Source organism: Coregonus clupeaformis, chromosome 9, assembly GCF_020615455.1.
Source record: "Coregonus clupeaformis isolate EN_2021a chromosome 9, ASM2061545v1, whole genome shotgun sequence".
Classification (NCBI taxonomy): domain Eukaryota; kingdom Metazoa; phylum Chordata; class Actinopteri; order Salmoniformes; family Salmonidae; genus Coregonus; species Coregonus clupeaformis.
Window position 1 is genome coordinate 7,417,661 of NC_059200.1, and position 17,735 is coordinate 7,435,395.

General features: G+C 41.5%; 1 protein-coding gene across 2 annotated transcripts; it reads left to right on the plus strand.

The window, feature by feature from the left end:
• The first annotated feature begins 6,076 nt into the window (after positions 1-6,076).
• Positions 6,077-16,883, plus strand: LOC121573648 (ribose-phosphate pyrophosphokinase 1). 2 transcript variants are annotated; one of them, XM_041885781.2, is made up of 7 exons: positions 6,077-6,492; positions 8,535-8,718; positions 10,754-10,852; positions 11,083-11,207; positions 11,546-11,719; positions 11,938-12,097; positions 16,281-16,883. In XM_041885781.2, the coding sequence occupies exons 1-7, from the start codon at positions 6,371-6,373 to the stop codon at positions 16,371-16,373; spliced, it is 957 nt and encodes a 318-aa protein (XP_041741715.1). In that variant the 5' UTR covers positions 6,077-6,370; the 3' UTR covers positions 16,374-16,883. The 2 variants fall into 2 exon arrangements, with proteins under 2 accessions (XP_041741715.1, XP_041741714.1); XM_041885780.2 differs by having other exon boundaries at positions 6,078-6,492; positions 8,535-8,724.
• The last annotated feature ends 852 nt before the right edge of the window (positions 16,884-17,735 follow it).

Below are 17,735 nucleotides of genomic sequence, written 5' to 3' on the forward strand. Positions count from 1 at the left end.
TGCGCACAGTATTCCGGATAGTAGCTCATATACCACTTCAGGTCTTATTCAGGATAAGCTGTTTACATGCACCTTTGATATCCCGCTCATGAGTATCCCTGTAACCATGAATAAACAGAATATTCCTCATTTAAATTCAAATGGGTTAAATGGAATAGTAACTAAAGTTTGGACACTGACTGTAGGCCTACAGGTTGGTAGCCTACTTATTTAAGTGATTTGTTTGACAATCAGATGAAACATCATCACACAACACCCCATGATATGTGAACTGAGCCTGCGCAGACCGCAAAAAACAACAGTAACGGGATAAGATGTTTACTTACCACAGTATCCCATCTTAGATTAGCATATCCCAGGCATCTTATTCGGGTTCTCACAACCAGGATACTAGCTTTTTCGGGTTATTGTAAACGGGATATGATGTTTATATGCGTCAACTCAAAAACAGAATACTTGAGTATCCCGAATAATAACGGGATATTGGTGTGCCTGTAAACGTGGTCACTGTCTTTATTCTCATTACTTAAAGGGCTGTGAAATCATTGAACACAATATATGTTGGGATGCAAACCAGTAATATGAATCACTGTGGCGGATGTAGGATCTTCTGGGTCTTTCCCAGTCATAAGGACAGAAACCTGCAGCAATGCACCTCACTGAAGACCACTACTGAATTGGGATATGGTGGAAGAACATCAGGGAAGTTTGTGGTGCAGTGGGGCCTAGTAGAACAGAATGCAGCCCTTCTCACTCAGTAGCCTTCTGGAGGCAGGCACAAAGCTAGGCCTCTCTTGGTTCTCATTGGCAAAGGCCGTGTCTTGCACCTTGATGGTAGGAAGGTGCACTGGTCGAACCTTAGGGTACTAAAACCCATAATTAGGGTACTGAAACAAATAGCAGAATGGAATTACACAGCACTCAGGTTAGGGTTGAGATTTCATGTCAGACTCTCCAATAACACTTTTCCCAACATGTTATACCCCAAAGATTGTTAATTAACCCTTTATAAGATGACATGTCTTGTATTATTATGATAGGGTACTAAAACCCATAGCCAAAAGGCTTGAAACAGAACAAACAAATCACTGGGAATTGCTGGTTACACAGAACTCAGGTTAGGGTTGAGATTTCATGTCAGACTCTCCAATACCAATTTTCCCAACATTATACACCCCAAAGACTTTTAATTAACCCTTTTTAAGCTGATATGATTTATATTATAATGACAGCACACCTAACATCTTAGGCGAATGGGTCAAAACTGCCCAATTTTTTCAATAACGACAAGTTACAATGGAGTGTGCGATTCTGTGTCAGTCTTTCCACACTACTTTATTATTTAATCAAGTTACACATACACTGAACAACAATATAAACACAACATATAAAGTGTTGGTCCCATGTTTCATGAGCTGAAATAAAAGATCCCAGAAATGTTCCATATGCACAAAAAGCATATTTCTCTAAAATGTTTCTCTAAAATGTCTCTAAAATGTGTATACATTCCTGTTAGTGAGCATTTCTCCTTTGGCAAGATAATCCATCCACCTGACAGGTGTGGCATATCAAGAAGCTGATTAAACAGCATGATCATTACACAGGTGCACCTTGTGCTGGGGACAATAAAAGGCCACAACACAATGCCACAGATGTCTCATTATGAGGGAGCGTGCATTTGGCATGCTGACTGCAGGAATGTCCGCCAGAGCTGTTGCCAGAGAATTTAATGTTAATTTCTCTACCATAAGCTGCCTTCCACGTCATTGTATAGAATTTGGCAGTACATCCAACCTGCCTCTCAACTGCAGACCAAGTGAATGGCATTGTGTGGGCGAGCGGTTTGCTGATGTCAACTTTTTAAACAGAGTGACCCATGGTGGCGGTGGGGTTACGGTATGGGCAGGCATAAGCTACGGACAACAAACACAATTGTATTTTATCGATGTCAATTTGAATGCATAGAAATACCGTGACGAGATCCGAGGCCCATTGTGAAGCCCATTTTTTTGAAGGTATCTGTGACCAACAGATGCATCTCTGTATTCCCAGTCATGTGAAATACTTAGACTAGTGCCTAATACATTTATTTCAATTGACTGATTTCCTTATATGAACTGTAACTCAGTCAAATCTTTGAAATTGTTGCATATTGCATTTATATTTTTGTTCTGTATAGATTGACTACACTGAACTCAGTTTGTGCTGATATTAGTACAATTATAATGACAGCACACCTAACAGCCCAATTCTCATGGTATAGAGCAGACTGACCACTACATTTGAATATACAGTCGTGGTCAAAAGTTTTGAGAATGACACAAGTATTGGTCTTCACAAAGTTTGCTGCTTCAGTGTTTTTAGATATTTTTGTCAGATGTTACTATGGTATACTGAAGTTTAATTACAAGCATTCCATTAGTGTCAAAGGCTTTTATTGACAATTACATTAAGTTTATGCAAAGAGTCAATATTTGCAGTGTTTACCCTTCTTTTTCAAGACCTCTGCAATCTGCCCTGGCATGCTGTCAATTAACTTCTGGGGGTCAATCTTGCATAATCAATGCTTGGAGTTTGTCAGAATTTGAGGGTTTTTGTTTGTCCACCCGCCTCTTGAGGATTGACCACAAGTTCTCAATGGGATTAAGGTCTGGGGAGTTTCCTGGCCATGGACCCAAAATGTCGATGTTTTGTTCCCCGAGCAACTTAGTTATCACTTTTGCCTTATGGCAAGGTGCTCCATCATGCTGGAAAAGGCATTGTTCGTCACCAAACTGTTCTTGGATGGTTGGGAGAAGTTGCTCTCTGAGGATGTGTTAGTACCATTCTTTATTCATGGCTGTGTTCTTAGGCAAAATTGTGAGTGAGCCCACTCCCTTGACTGAAAAGCAACCCCACATATGAATGGTCTCAGGATGCTTTACTGTTGGCATGACACAGGACTGATGGTAGCGCTCACCTTGTCTTCTCCGGACAAGCTTTTTTCCGGATGCTCCAAACAATCAGAAAGGGGATTCATCAGAGAAAATGACTTTACCCCAGTCCTCAGCAGTCCAATCCCTGTGCCTTTTGCAGAATATCAGTGTGTCCCTGATGTTTTTCCTGGAGAGAAGTGGCTTCCTCGCTGCCATTCTTGACACCAGGCCATCCTCCAAAAGTCTTCGCCTCACTGTGCGTGCAGATGCACTCACACCTGCCTGCTGCCATTCCTGAGCAAGCTCTACACTGGTGGTGCCCCGATCCCACAGCTGAATCAACTTTAGGAGACGGTCCTGGCGCTTGCTGGACTTTCTTGGGCGCCCTGAAGCCTTCTTCACAACAATTGAACCTCTCTCCTTGAAGTTCTTGATGATCCAATAAATGGTTGATTTAGGTGCAATCTTACTAGCAGCAATATCCTTGCCTGAGAAGCCCTTTTTGTGCAAAGCAACGATGACGGCACGTGTTTCCTTGCATGTAACCATGGTTAACAGAGGAAGAACAATGATTTCAAGCACCACCCTCCTTTTAAAGTGTCCAGTCTGTTATTCTACCTCAATCAGCATGACAGAGTGATCTCCAGCCTTGTCCTCGTCAACACTCTCACCTGTGTTAACGAGAGAATCACTGACATGATGTCAGCTGGTCCTTTTGTGGCAGGGCTGAAATGCAGTGGAATTTTTTGGGGGGGATTAAGTTCATTTTCATGGCAAAGAGGGATTTTGCAATTAATTGCAATTCATCTGATCACTCTTCATAACATTCTGGAGTATATGCAAATTGCCATCATAAAAACTGAGGTAGCAGACTTTGTGAAAATTACAGTGAGGGAAAAAAGTATTTGATCCCATGCTGATATTTGTGACATTCTCAAAACTTTTGACCACGACTGTACTACATGAGAGACCTTTGGCAGGAGGAATGCAGGATTGAAGGGGGGAGAAGGAGGAATGCAATTACAAACACTGAAGGCATGTTAGTTTGCACTTTGCTCCATTTGTTACCTGCAGTCTTGCGAGAAATATATACTGAACAAAAATATAAACACAACATGCAACAATTTCAATAATTTTTCTGAGTTAAAGTTAATTTAAGGAAATCAGTCATTAGGCCCTAATCTATGGATTTCACATGGCTGGGCAAACACAAACACAGGACATTGAATGCTACCTGAATTGACTCAGAAAATGTACATAAGTAGGCCTACAGTATCACAGCGAAGTCAAACAAGTGTGTGTGTTAGTCAGATTTTCCAGTGTCCACAGCAACACTATTGATTATTCTCTACCCCCAGTTCATGTGGTGTGTACTATGGTCTTAGCCATGTTCTCACTAAGCCTCATCTTTTCTCTTTCTCTGTCTCCCCTTCCGGAGGGCCTGAGGCTTTAGGACCACGACTGTGGACACCCTGGCCTGACACCTGGATGTGCCTGGCCCAATCCCACCTGGCCCCCCGCTACCTCCTAAATTCCTGTTGCTGCCTCCACTGGTTATTTTTCCCCCTCAAGTCACTCACTCCCCACACACCCAGAAATGTGAATTCCATTACTTAACACAACGTCTTTATGAAAAGCCATCTGACCATAGGGCTTTGAAGTGTTAGTACTTTCTCTATAGTCATTATGGATATTGTTTGAGCCTACTGGCCATTAATACTGGTATAGCGCTTTCCTTATTGAAATGGTGAATAAAGGAAGACTATGCTTTAATTTTCAATTAAGACACAATGAAGACATTGTTAGAGATTTAATGTATGCTTTTATGTGGTATGTATCTCTGTATTACAGCAAGTCAAATAAAGATTAGTGCAAACTGGAAGTGTGACTTCTTTCCCCAATGATTTCCTAAGGCTTATGGATCTTGTCAGTTATCAGTTATTCCATATCAAGGCTAGATGGGGCTGAATGGCAACAACTGCAATGCAACTAATTATTCTCATTGGTTCAGTCTGTTGAATATTCCATCAATGAAAATATGGTATTCTTGGTGAATTCATGTTTTATTAAACCTTCAAAAGGGACACGCACCTACACAATAATGGAAGTTTATCAAACAAAGTCATTGACAGGAAAAGTAATTTACTACATAAATTGTAGTCGCAGCCTCTCCCCTTCATTTGCTTAACTGGGGGAATGGGATGGAGAAATGGTTTACTATAGGCAGGGTGGGGCTCAACAGGTTCCATGCACCCAAAGGGCACCCTATTCCCTGTAACTTCTCCCTGTATAATGCACTACTTTTGACCAGAGCCCTATGGGCCTTGGTCAAAATTAGTGCCCTATGTATAGGGAATAGGGTACCATTTGGGACACAATTCTTTTCCATCTGTTGATGAAGCCACCTGAAGTCAATGGCTGCATATCAATTGTCCATCCCTCTCCTCATGGATATTCAATCATTGGATAGGTGTAAGCATTGGCTTGAGCTACTTTACACCATTATTAAATCCCTGAGATGAGAAGAAATGTGCAAGTCCACACTTTGGGAGAAGGACAATGGATATGCAGCCAATGTTAATGGTCACACAACTTTGAGTCATTAGTAAAAAAATAATAATAAAGGGTATTCTATAAAAGGGGAAATAATTGACACAAGTTGTTGCAGCAATGGATGCAGAGTATATGTTAATTATGGACTTTGAGAAAATGGCGGTAAACAGCTTCACACTCAGGCAGAAAACGGAATGTTCTATTCTCAGCCAGGCCCATCTGTTCAAAGAAAACACCATTTAATGATATCTTTATTTGTATTTCTAATGTATTGCAAACACAGGTTGTAACCAGATGATCACAATAATTTAGGTAGTAAACGATGCCCCCCTCTGGTATGTTCTGTTGCGAACAGTTTGGGACTCGTTGTTGTTTCCCTGTTTAGGACTAGTACTCAAAGATATTTTACTTATTAAGTCAAAAACGAAATTAACTGCAATACATTGGTCTCAAATATACTAGCATAGCTACACAGAACCATGGCAGACCCATAGCAAAATGACAGGCTTTTCACCATAAAACGTGTCCCAGTGCAACATGCTTAGCTCTGCCCACTGGGGCGTGGCTTACGGAGCGCTATCTGAAGTAAACGCTCCTATCGTATTTCAACAGATCGAGTTATCTCACCACACCGCCAGGGTAAAGCGCAAACTTTCCCCGTCATCAATTTAGGCACCAGGCGTGTCCATATATCAGCACGATATAATAAGGGTAGCCCTGCTGCCCAACGACCTATAGAAAAAAAAAATTTCACCATCGCATGCTCTCCTCCCTGGCTGTTGTGGGTTCGCTAAAGAGGAGCTAGCTAGCGAACAGTTGTTGTTTTTTTGCTTGTTAGCCTTGTATTTATGTAGCTGCGGGAGTTGTTTGGTTACTTCAATTGTATCCCTCGTAGGTCCAAAATGCCTAACATAAAGATATTCAGCGGCAGCTCTCATCCGGACCTTGGCCAGAAAATTGTCGATCGCCTGGGACTTGAACTGGGGAAGGTTGTAACCAAAAAATTCAGCAATCAGGAGACATGGTAGGTTGTGCTTAAGCAATTCGTATATTTTGCTGAATACCAGTTATATAGCAAGCTAACGTTAGTTATTTTTACAAATGTGTGAATGTTGTAGGAATGTTTGCTAACGTTAAATAACTGAGAGTTTAAAGTTAGCCCACATGGCCAATTGAAAGTGCGAGTGAGTGGTCGTTGTTGTTAGCTAAGATTAGTTTACCATAAACCTGGCATTGGAGTTTAACGGTGGTTGGCATCCACAAACATGTACCAGTAGTATCTAGTTAGTTTAACTAGTGTTGGCAATTTTATGTTGACCATCAAATGAGATTGGGTAAGGGCAGGAGGCCTCGAACTTCAACTCCCAAAAACCGTTTGGAATGGGATGTCATTTCAATGACCTTTCAGGGGTCGTCACACTAGTTACCACAGCACAAAGTCAAACCCCGCCTATTTCTAAAATGTATCTTCTTAAAATTTGATTTTAAACACTGCTAACCTTACATTAAGACCAAACAGCAAGTTTTTTTGTTTTCATGAATTTGTACGATATAGCCGATTTTGACGTTGTGACTGTGCTATCTAGTGGAAACTCTTTCATGGCCCTTTACATGTATAAATAGCTAGCTAGTTAGCTGAGATGGCTAGTTAACGTTAACCTTCTCTCATTCAAACATACTTCACAGTGAATCCCATACCATTCATTGTCCCTCACGTGTGGATACTATGCGCTCCTTATACATGGGAGATGCCGCGTTCACGTGCTATTCGGAACTAGGTAACGCGGACATTTCCGATTTGTTAAATGGGTGAACGCATCACGTGTATAAATGCAACCAGTTAGCAAGTGTGACATTTCCGAGTTTCTTAGTTCCGTTCCGACTACAACGTGAACGCGGCATGAGACAAGCCATCATGGTGACGTCTCCTTTATTCAGGTTGACTGTTGGTGCTTTCAAGACAACTGGGAACTCCGGGGAAGAAGAAAAAAACTGTCAAATCATGACATCTGTGATCTTCAGGTTGGAAAGTAGCAGCTCTAGAAAGATGCCGCATTCAAAACAACTGGAAACTCGAAAAAAAAATGAGGTCAAATCATGACGTCTGTGATCTTCATGTCGGAAATTCTGAGCTCTAGAAAGAGGCCCGAGTTTCCGAGTTGGATGACCGTTAAAATCTATTTATCCCAGTCGTAGCTCGTTTTTTCCCCAGAGTTCCCAGTTTTGAACGAACTGAAGTCGGAGATTTCCGAGTTCCCAGTTTTGAACGCCGCAAGAGGCCAGAGTTTCCGAGTTGGATAACCATTAAATGGTTTTCCCCCAGTCTGAGTTAGTTTTTTCCGAGTTCCAGTTGTATTGAACGCTCGAAAGTCGTAGATTTCAGAGTTCCCAGTTGTTTTGAAAGGGCATTTGGCTAGCTTACTTTACATACTCCAAGTAGTGGTTAGCTTTTTTGCTTCAGTGACTTCTAGCCAATTTGTCAGGCTAAAAGTTTCTCAGTTTATTACTCTACTTCCTTTTGATGCTAGCACCCCAACTGACCCTCTAGTAGGTGTAGTTGGTAGGCTATGTGCTCTGTATGTGCTCTGTTGCAACAAATTATTTCAGTCTTATCAAACCAATTTAAATTGTCTTTTCATACAACCATATTACTACTTTTGAGTTGTGCTGTTTTGTTTTTATTAGTGTTATAAAATGATCCTGTTTGACAGTAGTCATTATGGGACTTGCTTACTTATTGCAGGGTATAAGTAGCAGGTGCCTTTGACATGTGAAAAGGAAACTGTTTATCTGGAGGTTTGTAATAGCGCTCATCCTGAGCATTGACATCCATAGGGTTCTTCAATCTGTTTCTTTTTCAAGTTATGTTGTTGGTATAATGTTAGATCACAGAATAGTTGGTAGAGCAGAAATGTATGACTGTGAATATACGGAACATTCATTCATTGAGTGTTGTGTCCATTGACCTGGAAGCTCATGATGCTATGATCTTAATGTTCTCTACCTGTTATGGTCCTGTCACCATGTATAGTCTACTGGCTGACACCGCATGATTTACTCCTGCAGCGTGGAGATCGGGGAGAGTGTCAGAGGAGAGGATGTCTACATTGTCCAGAGTGGTTGTGGTGAGATTAACGATAACTTAATGGAGCTCCTCATCATGATCAATGCCTGTAAGATTGCCTCTGCCTCACGAGTCACGGCTGTCATCCCCTGTTTCCCATATGCAAGACAAGACAAGAAGGACAAGGTGGGGGTGAGGGAAACTTAAATAGTTTGTCTATTCACAGCACCAACACACTACACCAGGGGTTCCCAAACTTTTTTTGGCCCACGACCCCATTTTGATATCTAAAAATTATCACGACCCCAACCATGTGAAAGAAAAATTGTAATTAACAGCCAATTTTGACTTTTTTTTGTTTGTTGGGGCAATGGCAGTCAATTGAAAAACATTCTAACACTATTTCTGATTGTTTTCTCAACTCATCATCACATACTTTTAATGTGGGGCTTTGACAGTCAATTACAAATTAGTCTGACATAATGTCTCTTATATCTCCACCACTAATGAGATGGGTGTGCTTGATGCATGGTACGTCAGAGTTTCTCAAAGTCAGGGGGCGTGGTCAAAAGTACGCACCTCATCTCTGCTGTCACATCCACCCTGGATCGATATTTGGTTTTAATGCAGATGAGAGAACTTAATGCAGCTTCACACTGATATGAGCTGGCAAAGAGTACCATGAGTTTTAATGCTCAGAGGGAGACTTCAGGCAATGCCCTTGGAGTCAGGAACCAAAACTCCTCCGTAGTGACCCATGAATACGTTGTCTGCAGCATTCGGTCACATGACCGCTTGATCAGCTGTTCGATTTCACTTACTGGCATGTCAACTGAGCCAGGATCAGTCAAACGGATTGGAAAGTAGGTCAGAAAGTGCTCTTCCAAGCGTTGGAGGTGAGCAGCCATCACTCAAGGGGGACACTTACTGATGCTGTTTTCTGTTAGAAACATGCACAGCCGAGGGAAGGGGTCATGGTTCACTTTTGAAAGACTCTCCCAATAAGAATTATTTTAGCTGAATCCACTGATTTGGTCACTCATCTGTAGAATGTTTTTGTATTTCCCCTGCATGCTTGCATTCAGTTTGTTCAGTTTCCCAAATATGTCTGTTACATAGGCAAGGAGACTGTTTCTTTTCATTACACAGAATGTCCTTTAATTTTTTTTACATCCATTGTGAATGACAACAGTTCTTCTCAATGTGAAAAATCTTTCCAACACTCCCTCTCGATTAACCACCAAGCCTCGGTGTGAAATAGAACATTGTCATGCTCTGATCCCATATCTCCACATAGGTTTGCGAACAGGCGTGTGCGCAGTGGATGTAGTTTACAATCGAAGTTACCTGCTGCAGTATATCTCTGAGTTCTGTGCTCAGCTCTTTTGCCGCCAGTTGCTCTCGGTGTATCCATATGGCAGAGGGAGACTCATTCATAACTAGAGTGCAGAGGCTTGCCCCGCCATAGATTGAACCCCATATGTGCAAAAGCCCACCATTCGAGCACATGGAATCTGTTTTTTGTCAATATAGCCACGCAGCACACTGAACATCCCCTGTGCCGTTTTATGCTCTTGAATCGTGAGACAGAGCAATATGTCCTCGTGAATAGCATTCCCCGACATGTGTAGCGAACAAAAGTCAATGCATGGGCATCTCGGCCCTCACAGCTAACGTCCATTTGGAGAGCATAAGCTGGGGAGTTTGAGTCGTTCAGTCAGTTTCCTTTTGATTGCTAGCAATAGCATACATTTTTAGTTTAACAGTGTTAAAGGTATTGATGTGAGTTTCTGCGCCTCTGCCTCCCCACACATTGTTTTCACCATATCAATTGTGGCCGGTAATTTCAAAGTCTCTGCAATAGTGTGCGGTTTCATAGCGTAGCGGGCCTAGCCATTCACCGTCGGAATGAAGTTCTCCCGTGACCCCATTTTAATATCAGGAGACCTCACATGGGGTCGCGACCCCTGGTTTGGGAACTGCTGCTCTCAACTATCCATATCAATCAGTCAGTATTTGATTGATCTCAACAAATATTTGACTGCTTTTCAGAAACGCCCTATTGGTCGAACCACTTTGGTTGATTTGGAATATAACTGACAAAGCTAATTCAGAAAGGAGATTGGTCTTCCTCTGTTTATTTTTTTTGAATTGCAGTGGCTCAATGGTCCTTCTTCAGGCTTTGTATGAATATAGAGGTTAACAATGTTCTTTTTCACAGAGTCGGGCACCCATCTCTGCAAAGCTGGTGGCCAACATGTTGTCAGTGTCAGGAGCCGATCACATAATCACCATGGACCTGCACGCCTCGCAGATACAGGTGAGCATTCTGGCACATTATTTGTCTCATTCCATCAGTATATTGCAGTCACTAGTGTAGGATTCACAAGTCAAATGTACAAACTATTCCTTAGACTATACTTGTGTTACATACTATAGTGAGCCACATGACATTTTCTCAGAAAAGCTGTTGCAAGTAAGGCAGTTTGAGGACACTGACCTAATGATCCTGTATCTTATCATGGGTTTGCTCGCTTTATGCCTCTGTAGGGGTTCTTTGATATCCCTGTGGACAATCTATACGCTGAGCCAGCTGTGCTGAAATGGATCAAAGAGAACATCAATGAGTGGAAGAATTGCACCATTGTGTCTCCTGATGCCGGAGGAGCCAAAAGGTAAAGCAGGGACCAATGGGCCTGGAGATTCTTCATCAATACAAAGGGTCAAAAAGGACAGATTTTAGTTGTTAGAAATATCAGCATTGTTGAAAGGATGATGGTGGATCAATTCATTACTTTCACCTTGTTCATTATTACAACCATTTAGTTGTATATGCAACCATCTTTTTGATACTGTCATTACAGTGCATGTGTTTGTAATTTGGGATTAATCATAGAATTATAAACCTGTTTCTTATAATATATTCCCTTCCTCCCCATAGATGTAAATTGTAATGTGATGTAACTTTGAGGAATAATTATTAACCTCACCAATCAGTGGATTCCCCATGCAGGGTCACCTCTATAGCAGACAGGCTGAATGTGGACTTCGCGCTCATCCACAAAGAGAGAAAGAAGGCTAACGAGGTGGACCGCATGGTCCTGGTGGGGGACGTGAAAGACAGAGTGGCCATCTTGGTTGATGACATGGCAGACACCTGCGGCACCATCTGCCATGCTGCAGATAAGTGAGTCACTACTGTGTTTTAGCTGCATACATCATTACAGAGCAGAGACTGAATATTCAATCTTTAAATGTACAACAAATACGACGAGCTATTACATCTGTTTAGGGAACAGTCTCTGAAAATGAAAATTTGTTGATGGCAAGGTTGTTTACAAACAAAGGGGGGGATTATTCAACCTATTTTAGTTTTCTTTTTCTTTTTTCCTTCTGGATATCCAGGCTCGTCTCTGCTGGAGCGACAAAGGTCTACGCTATCCTGACCCATGGGATCTTTTCAGGCCCTGCCATCACTCGCATTAACAACGCCTGTTTTGAGGCTGTGGTTGTCACGAATACCATCCCTCAGGAGGACAAGATGAAACACTGTACAAAAATACAGGTCAGAATAGGGCTGGGCGATATTTTATATATGCTTTGTTGTACAATTAAAGGTAAAATACACTGCATTTCAAACAGTCAGCAATAATCTAATGAATTCAGGGCTTGTGAAATTATACCTAGGCTAAAATATAAGCCTTCCACAACCATAAGAACCACTAATAATTAGTGCTGAGCGACTAACTGAAATGTAGTTTTCTTGTTTTTAAACAACTAATTGACAGACGTTGGATCAATTATTTTAATTCCATTTCATTAGGTTTTTTCCTGTGAGTTCAATGCGCACGTTGCACAGTTTCTCTACAGATACATCAGATACATCCTGAACTGTGTGATGTTCCCAACAGGCCAATATTCTACACAGTTTAGCGCATAAAACGTGGTAATTAACTACAATGACCATAATCCATTGCGCATCTACTTGTCCGGTCTGTTTATTTTACGCCTGCTACAGATGCGTTTCTTTTACGCCTGCTACGGAAGAGACAAGAATGTGCGATCGTGAGGAATATAGAGAGCAGCTGCGTGAGGTATCTGTACCTGATCAGTGATTGATAGTTGGCATTCAGCAGTCATTCAATCAATCAATCAATGCCTGGCTATGAAAAGCCAAGTGACATTTACTCCTGATATACTGACCTGTTGCAACCTCTGGCCTTAATGGCCATGTACTGTTATAATCTCCACCCGGCACAGCCAGAAGAGGACTGGCCACCCCTCAGAGCCTGGTTCCTCTCTAGGTTTCTGCCTTTCTAGGGAGTTTTTCCTAGCCACCGTGCTTCTACATCTGCATTGCTTGCTGTTTGGGGTTTTAGGCTGGGTTTCTGTATAGCACTTTGTGACATCTGCTGATTGTAAAAAGGTTTTATAAATACATTTGATTGATTGGCAGTCATAAAAGTATGCCATATTTACTTTGAAGAACTACAAAATAGTGCTAGACAGCATAGGCAGCAGCTCTATAGAGATGACTCGGAATGAAAAAGTCATCAAATAAAATAAATGTAATATACACAACTGAAATATGTTATTAAAGTCATGTGAATAAATGATGGTTAATACCATTGTGGGACTTTAATTGTATTCTGTGTTACAGCATTCAATCGAAAAACTGATTATTTTGTAATAATCTAACAGAAACCGAACTGACCTTGAAGCACTAATCGCTCAGCACTACTAATTATTTAATAATTTATCAAAATAGTTTAACTTGCTTTTTTTTGCAATAATCACTGATCTTGCTTTCAAGTCTGAAAATGCCCTTTTGTTACAAATTTAACCAGAACCATGCATAATGCACATTCCCTAATAATGACCAACTTAGCAGGCATTATAGAAAATTATCACAGGCCTCATAAACATCTCTCAAGCACAAGTCCACGTGCTAGTGAGTAGCCAGCTAATCTTTATATTTAAAGTCTAGCCAATTTGGATCTATTTGCTTGCTAACAAGGTAGAACAGTTGAATAATTAACACACCCTTCTGTCAGTCTCCAAATGTTTGAACAGCATGCTAGACTGTCCACTTTGTTCAGATGTTGAAATCAAGTGGCCTACCTTATTTGTCAGAATGAGAACAGGTTGCCAATTCCTTATATAATTGTTGTTTAGGCTCATTGCACATTTTATAAAGGACTAACCAGCTAATATAAGTATGTGGCTAAAATGCTGCTAGCGGTTTCTGTGCGTGACAGAAACTGAGCATTCATTTTCCAGAATCAATGTTCATTGATACGCCTGTTTTAGTAGTGTCTGCTCTTCGCACAATTTGAAGAGGTTAAGTTCTCGTCTATTACAGTAAAATAATGTCTCAATGTGTTTCGGTGTCCATATGACCGATATTTATGTTGGACCAAACCTCAAATGTAAATGGCAAGTTGAAACCACTTGTCAGAGAGAAGGTGATCTTTCATCTTTGTTGTTGTGCGTGGCAGGGGGAGGGGCTGTGTTTGTGTGTGAGAGAATAGGAATGTGCACCGTCGCAGAAGAAGTGAAGGAGATGAGACCAAAAAGATTATTGTGATATAGGCATTTGGAATATCGCGCTAAAACATTAATTTGATATATCGCCCAACCCTAGTGTTTTACTTGTTGTTGCAGGGTTGTAGGTCACTTGGGGAATTTCAACATTCCATTATTTTCTAAAATAATTTAATTGTAGTTCATTTTCTGAACTGTGAGAAATTCACTGAAAGTTGCTGAAGTTTGGACAAATGTTTTGCTTTCACAAATAACAGATCACATGACACCAGCACAGAGCACACATACCAACCTCCCTCCACCCCATAGCAACTTTTTTAAACAATGTCCAATGAATAGCTAAGCAGTAGGCTGTCAACAATCTTCATTTCCATGGCTTAGCATGTTGCCTTAACTTCAGTCTCTGCTTGATTAATTCTTACTGTGTATCGCATTGTCCTCACTCTTTACTGTGCTGAAACTATGCTACAGTGCCTTCGGAAAGTATTCAGACCACTTTACTTATTCCACATTTTGTTACGTTACAGCCTTATTCTAAAATGGATTGAAAAGATCTACACACAATACCCCATAATGACAGCAAAAACTGGTTTTTAGAAATGTTTGCACATGTATTAAATAAAAACCAGAAATACCTTATTTACATAATTATTCAGACAGTTTGCTATAAGACTTGAAATTGAGGTCAGGTGCATCCTGTTTCCATTGATCATCCATTGATCATCCTTGATGTTTCTACATCTCCACCTGTGGTAAATGTAATTGATTGGACATGATTTGGAAAGGCACACACCTGTCTATATAAGGTCCCACAGTTGACGGTGCATGTCAGAGCAAAAACCAAGCTATTAGGTCGAAGGAATTGTCCGTAGAGCTCCGAGACAGAATTGTGTTGCGGCACAGATCTGGGGAAGGGTACCAAAAACATTTCTGCAACATTGAAGGTCCCCAAGAACACAGTGGCCTCCATCATTCTTAAATAGAAGAAGTTTGGAGCCGCCAAGACTCTTCCTAGAGCTGGCCGCCCAGCCAAACTGAACAATCGGGGGAGAAGGGCCTTGGTCAGGGAGGTAACCAAGAACCTGATGGTCACTCTGACAGAGCTCTAGAGTTCCTCTGTGGAGATGGGAGAACGTTCCAGAAGGACAACCATCTCTGCAGCACTCCACCAATCAGGCCTTTATGGTAGAGTGGCCAGACGGAATCCACTCCTCAGTAAAAGGCACATGACAGCCCGCTTGGAGTTTGCCAAAAGGCACCTAACGACCATGAGAAACAAGATTCTTGTCTGATGAAACCAAGATTGAACTCTTTGGCCTGAATTCCAAGCGTCACGTCTGGAGGACACCTGGCACCATCCCTATGGTGAAGCATGGTGGTGGCAGCATCATGCTGTGAGGATGTTGTTCAGCAGCAGGGACTGGGAGACTAGTCAGGATCGAGGCAAAGATGAACGGAGCAAAGTACAGAGATCCTTGATGAAAACCTGCTACAGAGCGCTCAGGACCTCAGACTGGGGTGAAGGTTCACCTTCCAACAGGAGAACGACCCAAAGCTCACAGCCAAGACAACGTAGGAGTGGCTTCGGGACTAGTCTCTGAATGTCCTTGAGTGGCCCGGCCAGAGCACGGACTTGAACCCGGTCGAACATCTCTGGAGAGACCTGAAAATAGCTGTGCAGCAACGCTCCCCATCCAACCTGACAGAGCTTGAGAGGATCTGCAGAGAAGAATGGGAGAAACTCCCCAAATACAGGTGTGCCAAGCTTGTCGCGTCGTACCCAAGAAGACTTGCGGCTGTAATCGCTGCCAACGGTGCTTCAACAATGTACTGAGTAAAGGGTCTGAATACTTATGTAAATATATTACATTAATTTTTGTAAAAATGTCTAAACCTGTTTTTGCTTTGTCATTATGGGGTATTGTGTGTAGATAAGGGAAATATGAAATGTAATCAATTTTAGAATACGGCTGTAACGTAACAAAATGTGGAAAAAGTCAAGGGGTCTGAATACTTTCCGACTGCACTGTGTGTGTGTGTGTGTATGTATGTATGTATGTATGTATGTATGTATACAAACATACACACTGGTGTTTAGTTGACCAATTGTATTTTCTTTGGCATTTTGAAGTTATCTGTGGGGGAAATATTCAATAAGTCTGGGTGAGATTTTGGTTTGTTAATTAGTTTTCTCATCCTTTCAGGTTATTGACATCTCAATGATCCTGGCAGAGGCTATTCGCCGGACACACAACGGAGAGTCTGTGTCGTATCTCTTCAGCCATGTTCCCTTGTAACATCCCACGAGCAGCCACACCCCACCCTTTCCCCCCGGTGAACCTGTACCAAAGGAGGGATGTCTGGAGCACCATCATCACAGCCCATCCATTCATTCCCCATGTCAAGAGAAGGGATGGAAGTAGTTAGTAAATACTCCTACTGTGTGGTAGCCTACTTTTTCCAATATTCTGTTAGTGCACTGGTGATCAACAGGTTTAACCTTTTGACTTCACTTGGTGTAATAATATGCCAGGATGTTTCATATAAGCATTGTCTATTGTCAGATTGAAAGCTCTAGTTTACATTGCTGCTGATGCCCCATTTGAGAGAAACTTTCACTCCAAGATGGCTGGTTCTGTTTTATGAGCTTGTTTTTTTTTTTGTTACTGATATTTTTTTGTATTAGGGGGACTTGGGCCTCCTTGAAAAGTGAGGCTACCCACTTGCATTTCCAAGACAGTATATTTTATTTTACGAGAAAGGTGCTTTTGACACAGTTGTTCAAGAATAAAGCATTGTGTACTGTTTACATCCTTGCTTTAGTTAGGCTAGTCTTTAGTTGTTTTTATGCTAAATAAGCTTGTTTTTCACGCTATATTCTAGGATGCGTGCGTGCGCCGTTCACAATTCCGTTCAAAAGTGACCTTAATTCTATGCCTTGGTGTGTTGATACCATGATTTAAATATTTTTTGCATGGTTTTATGTAATTGAAATCAAAACATCACTTGCTGTGCGCACACAGTGTACAAAACATTAGGAACACCGTTGCCCGTTCGAAGGCACTTAAAAATGTTGGTCTTTCCCAGTCACTATATGAATGGCACCCATACACAATCCATGTCTCAAGGCTTAAAAAAACGTAAACCTGTCTCCTCCCCTTCAGCTACACTGATTTGAGGTGGATTTAACAGCTGATATTAATAAGGGATCATAGCTTTCACCTGGTCAGTATGTCACAGGTGTCAAACTCATTCGATGGAGGGCCAAGTGTCAGCGGGTTTTTGCTCCTCACTTGTACTTGATTGATGAAATACGGTCACTAATTGGTAAGGAACTCCCCACACCTGGTTGTCCGGGTTTCGCCTCTGTAGGCCGTCATTGTAAATAAGAATTTGTTCTTAACTGACTTGCCTAGTTAAATAAAGGTTAAATAAAAACTTGAAAGCAAAAAACAAAAACCTGCAGAAGCTAGGCCCTCCATGGAATGAGTTTGATACCCCTTGTCTATGTCATGGAAAGAGCAGTTGTTCCTAATGTTTTATACACTCCGTGTATACCTAATGAATGTGTCGTCACATCTTTCATCTTTTATTCATCAAGCAATAAGGCCTTTAATGCATGGAGCCTCTAATGTAGCTGTCACATCAATTTAGCTTTA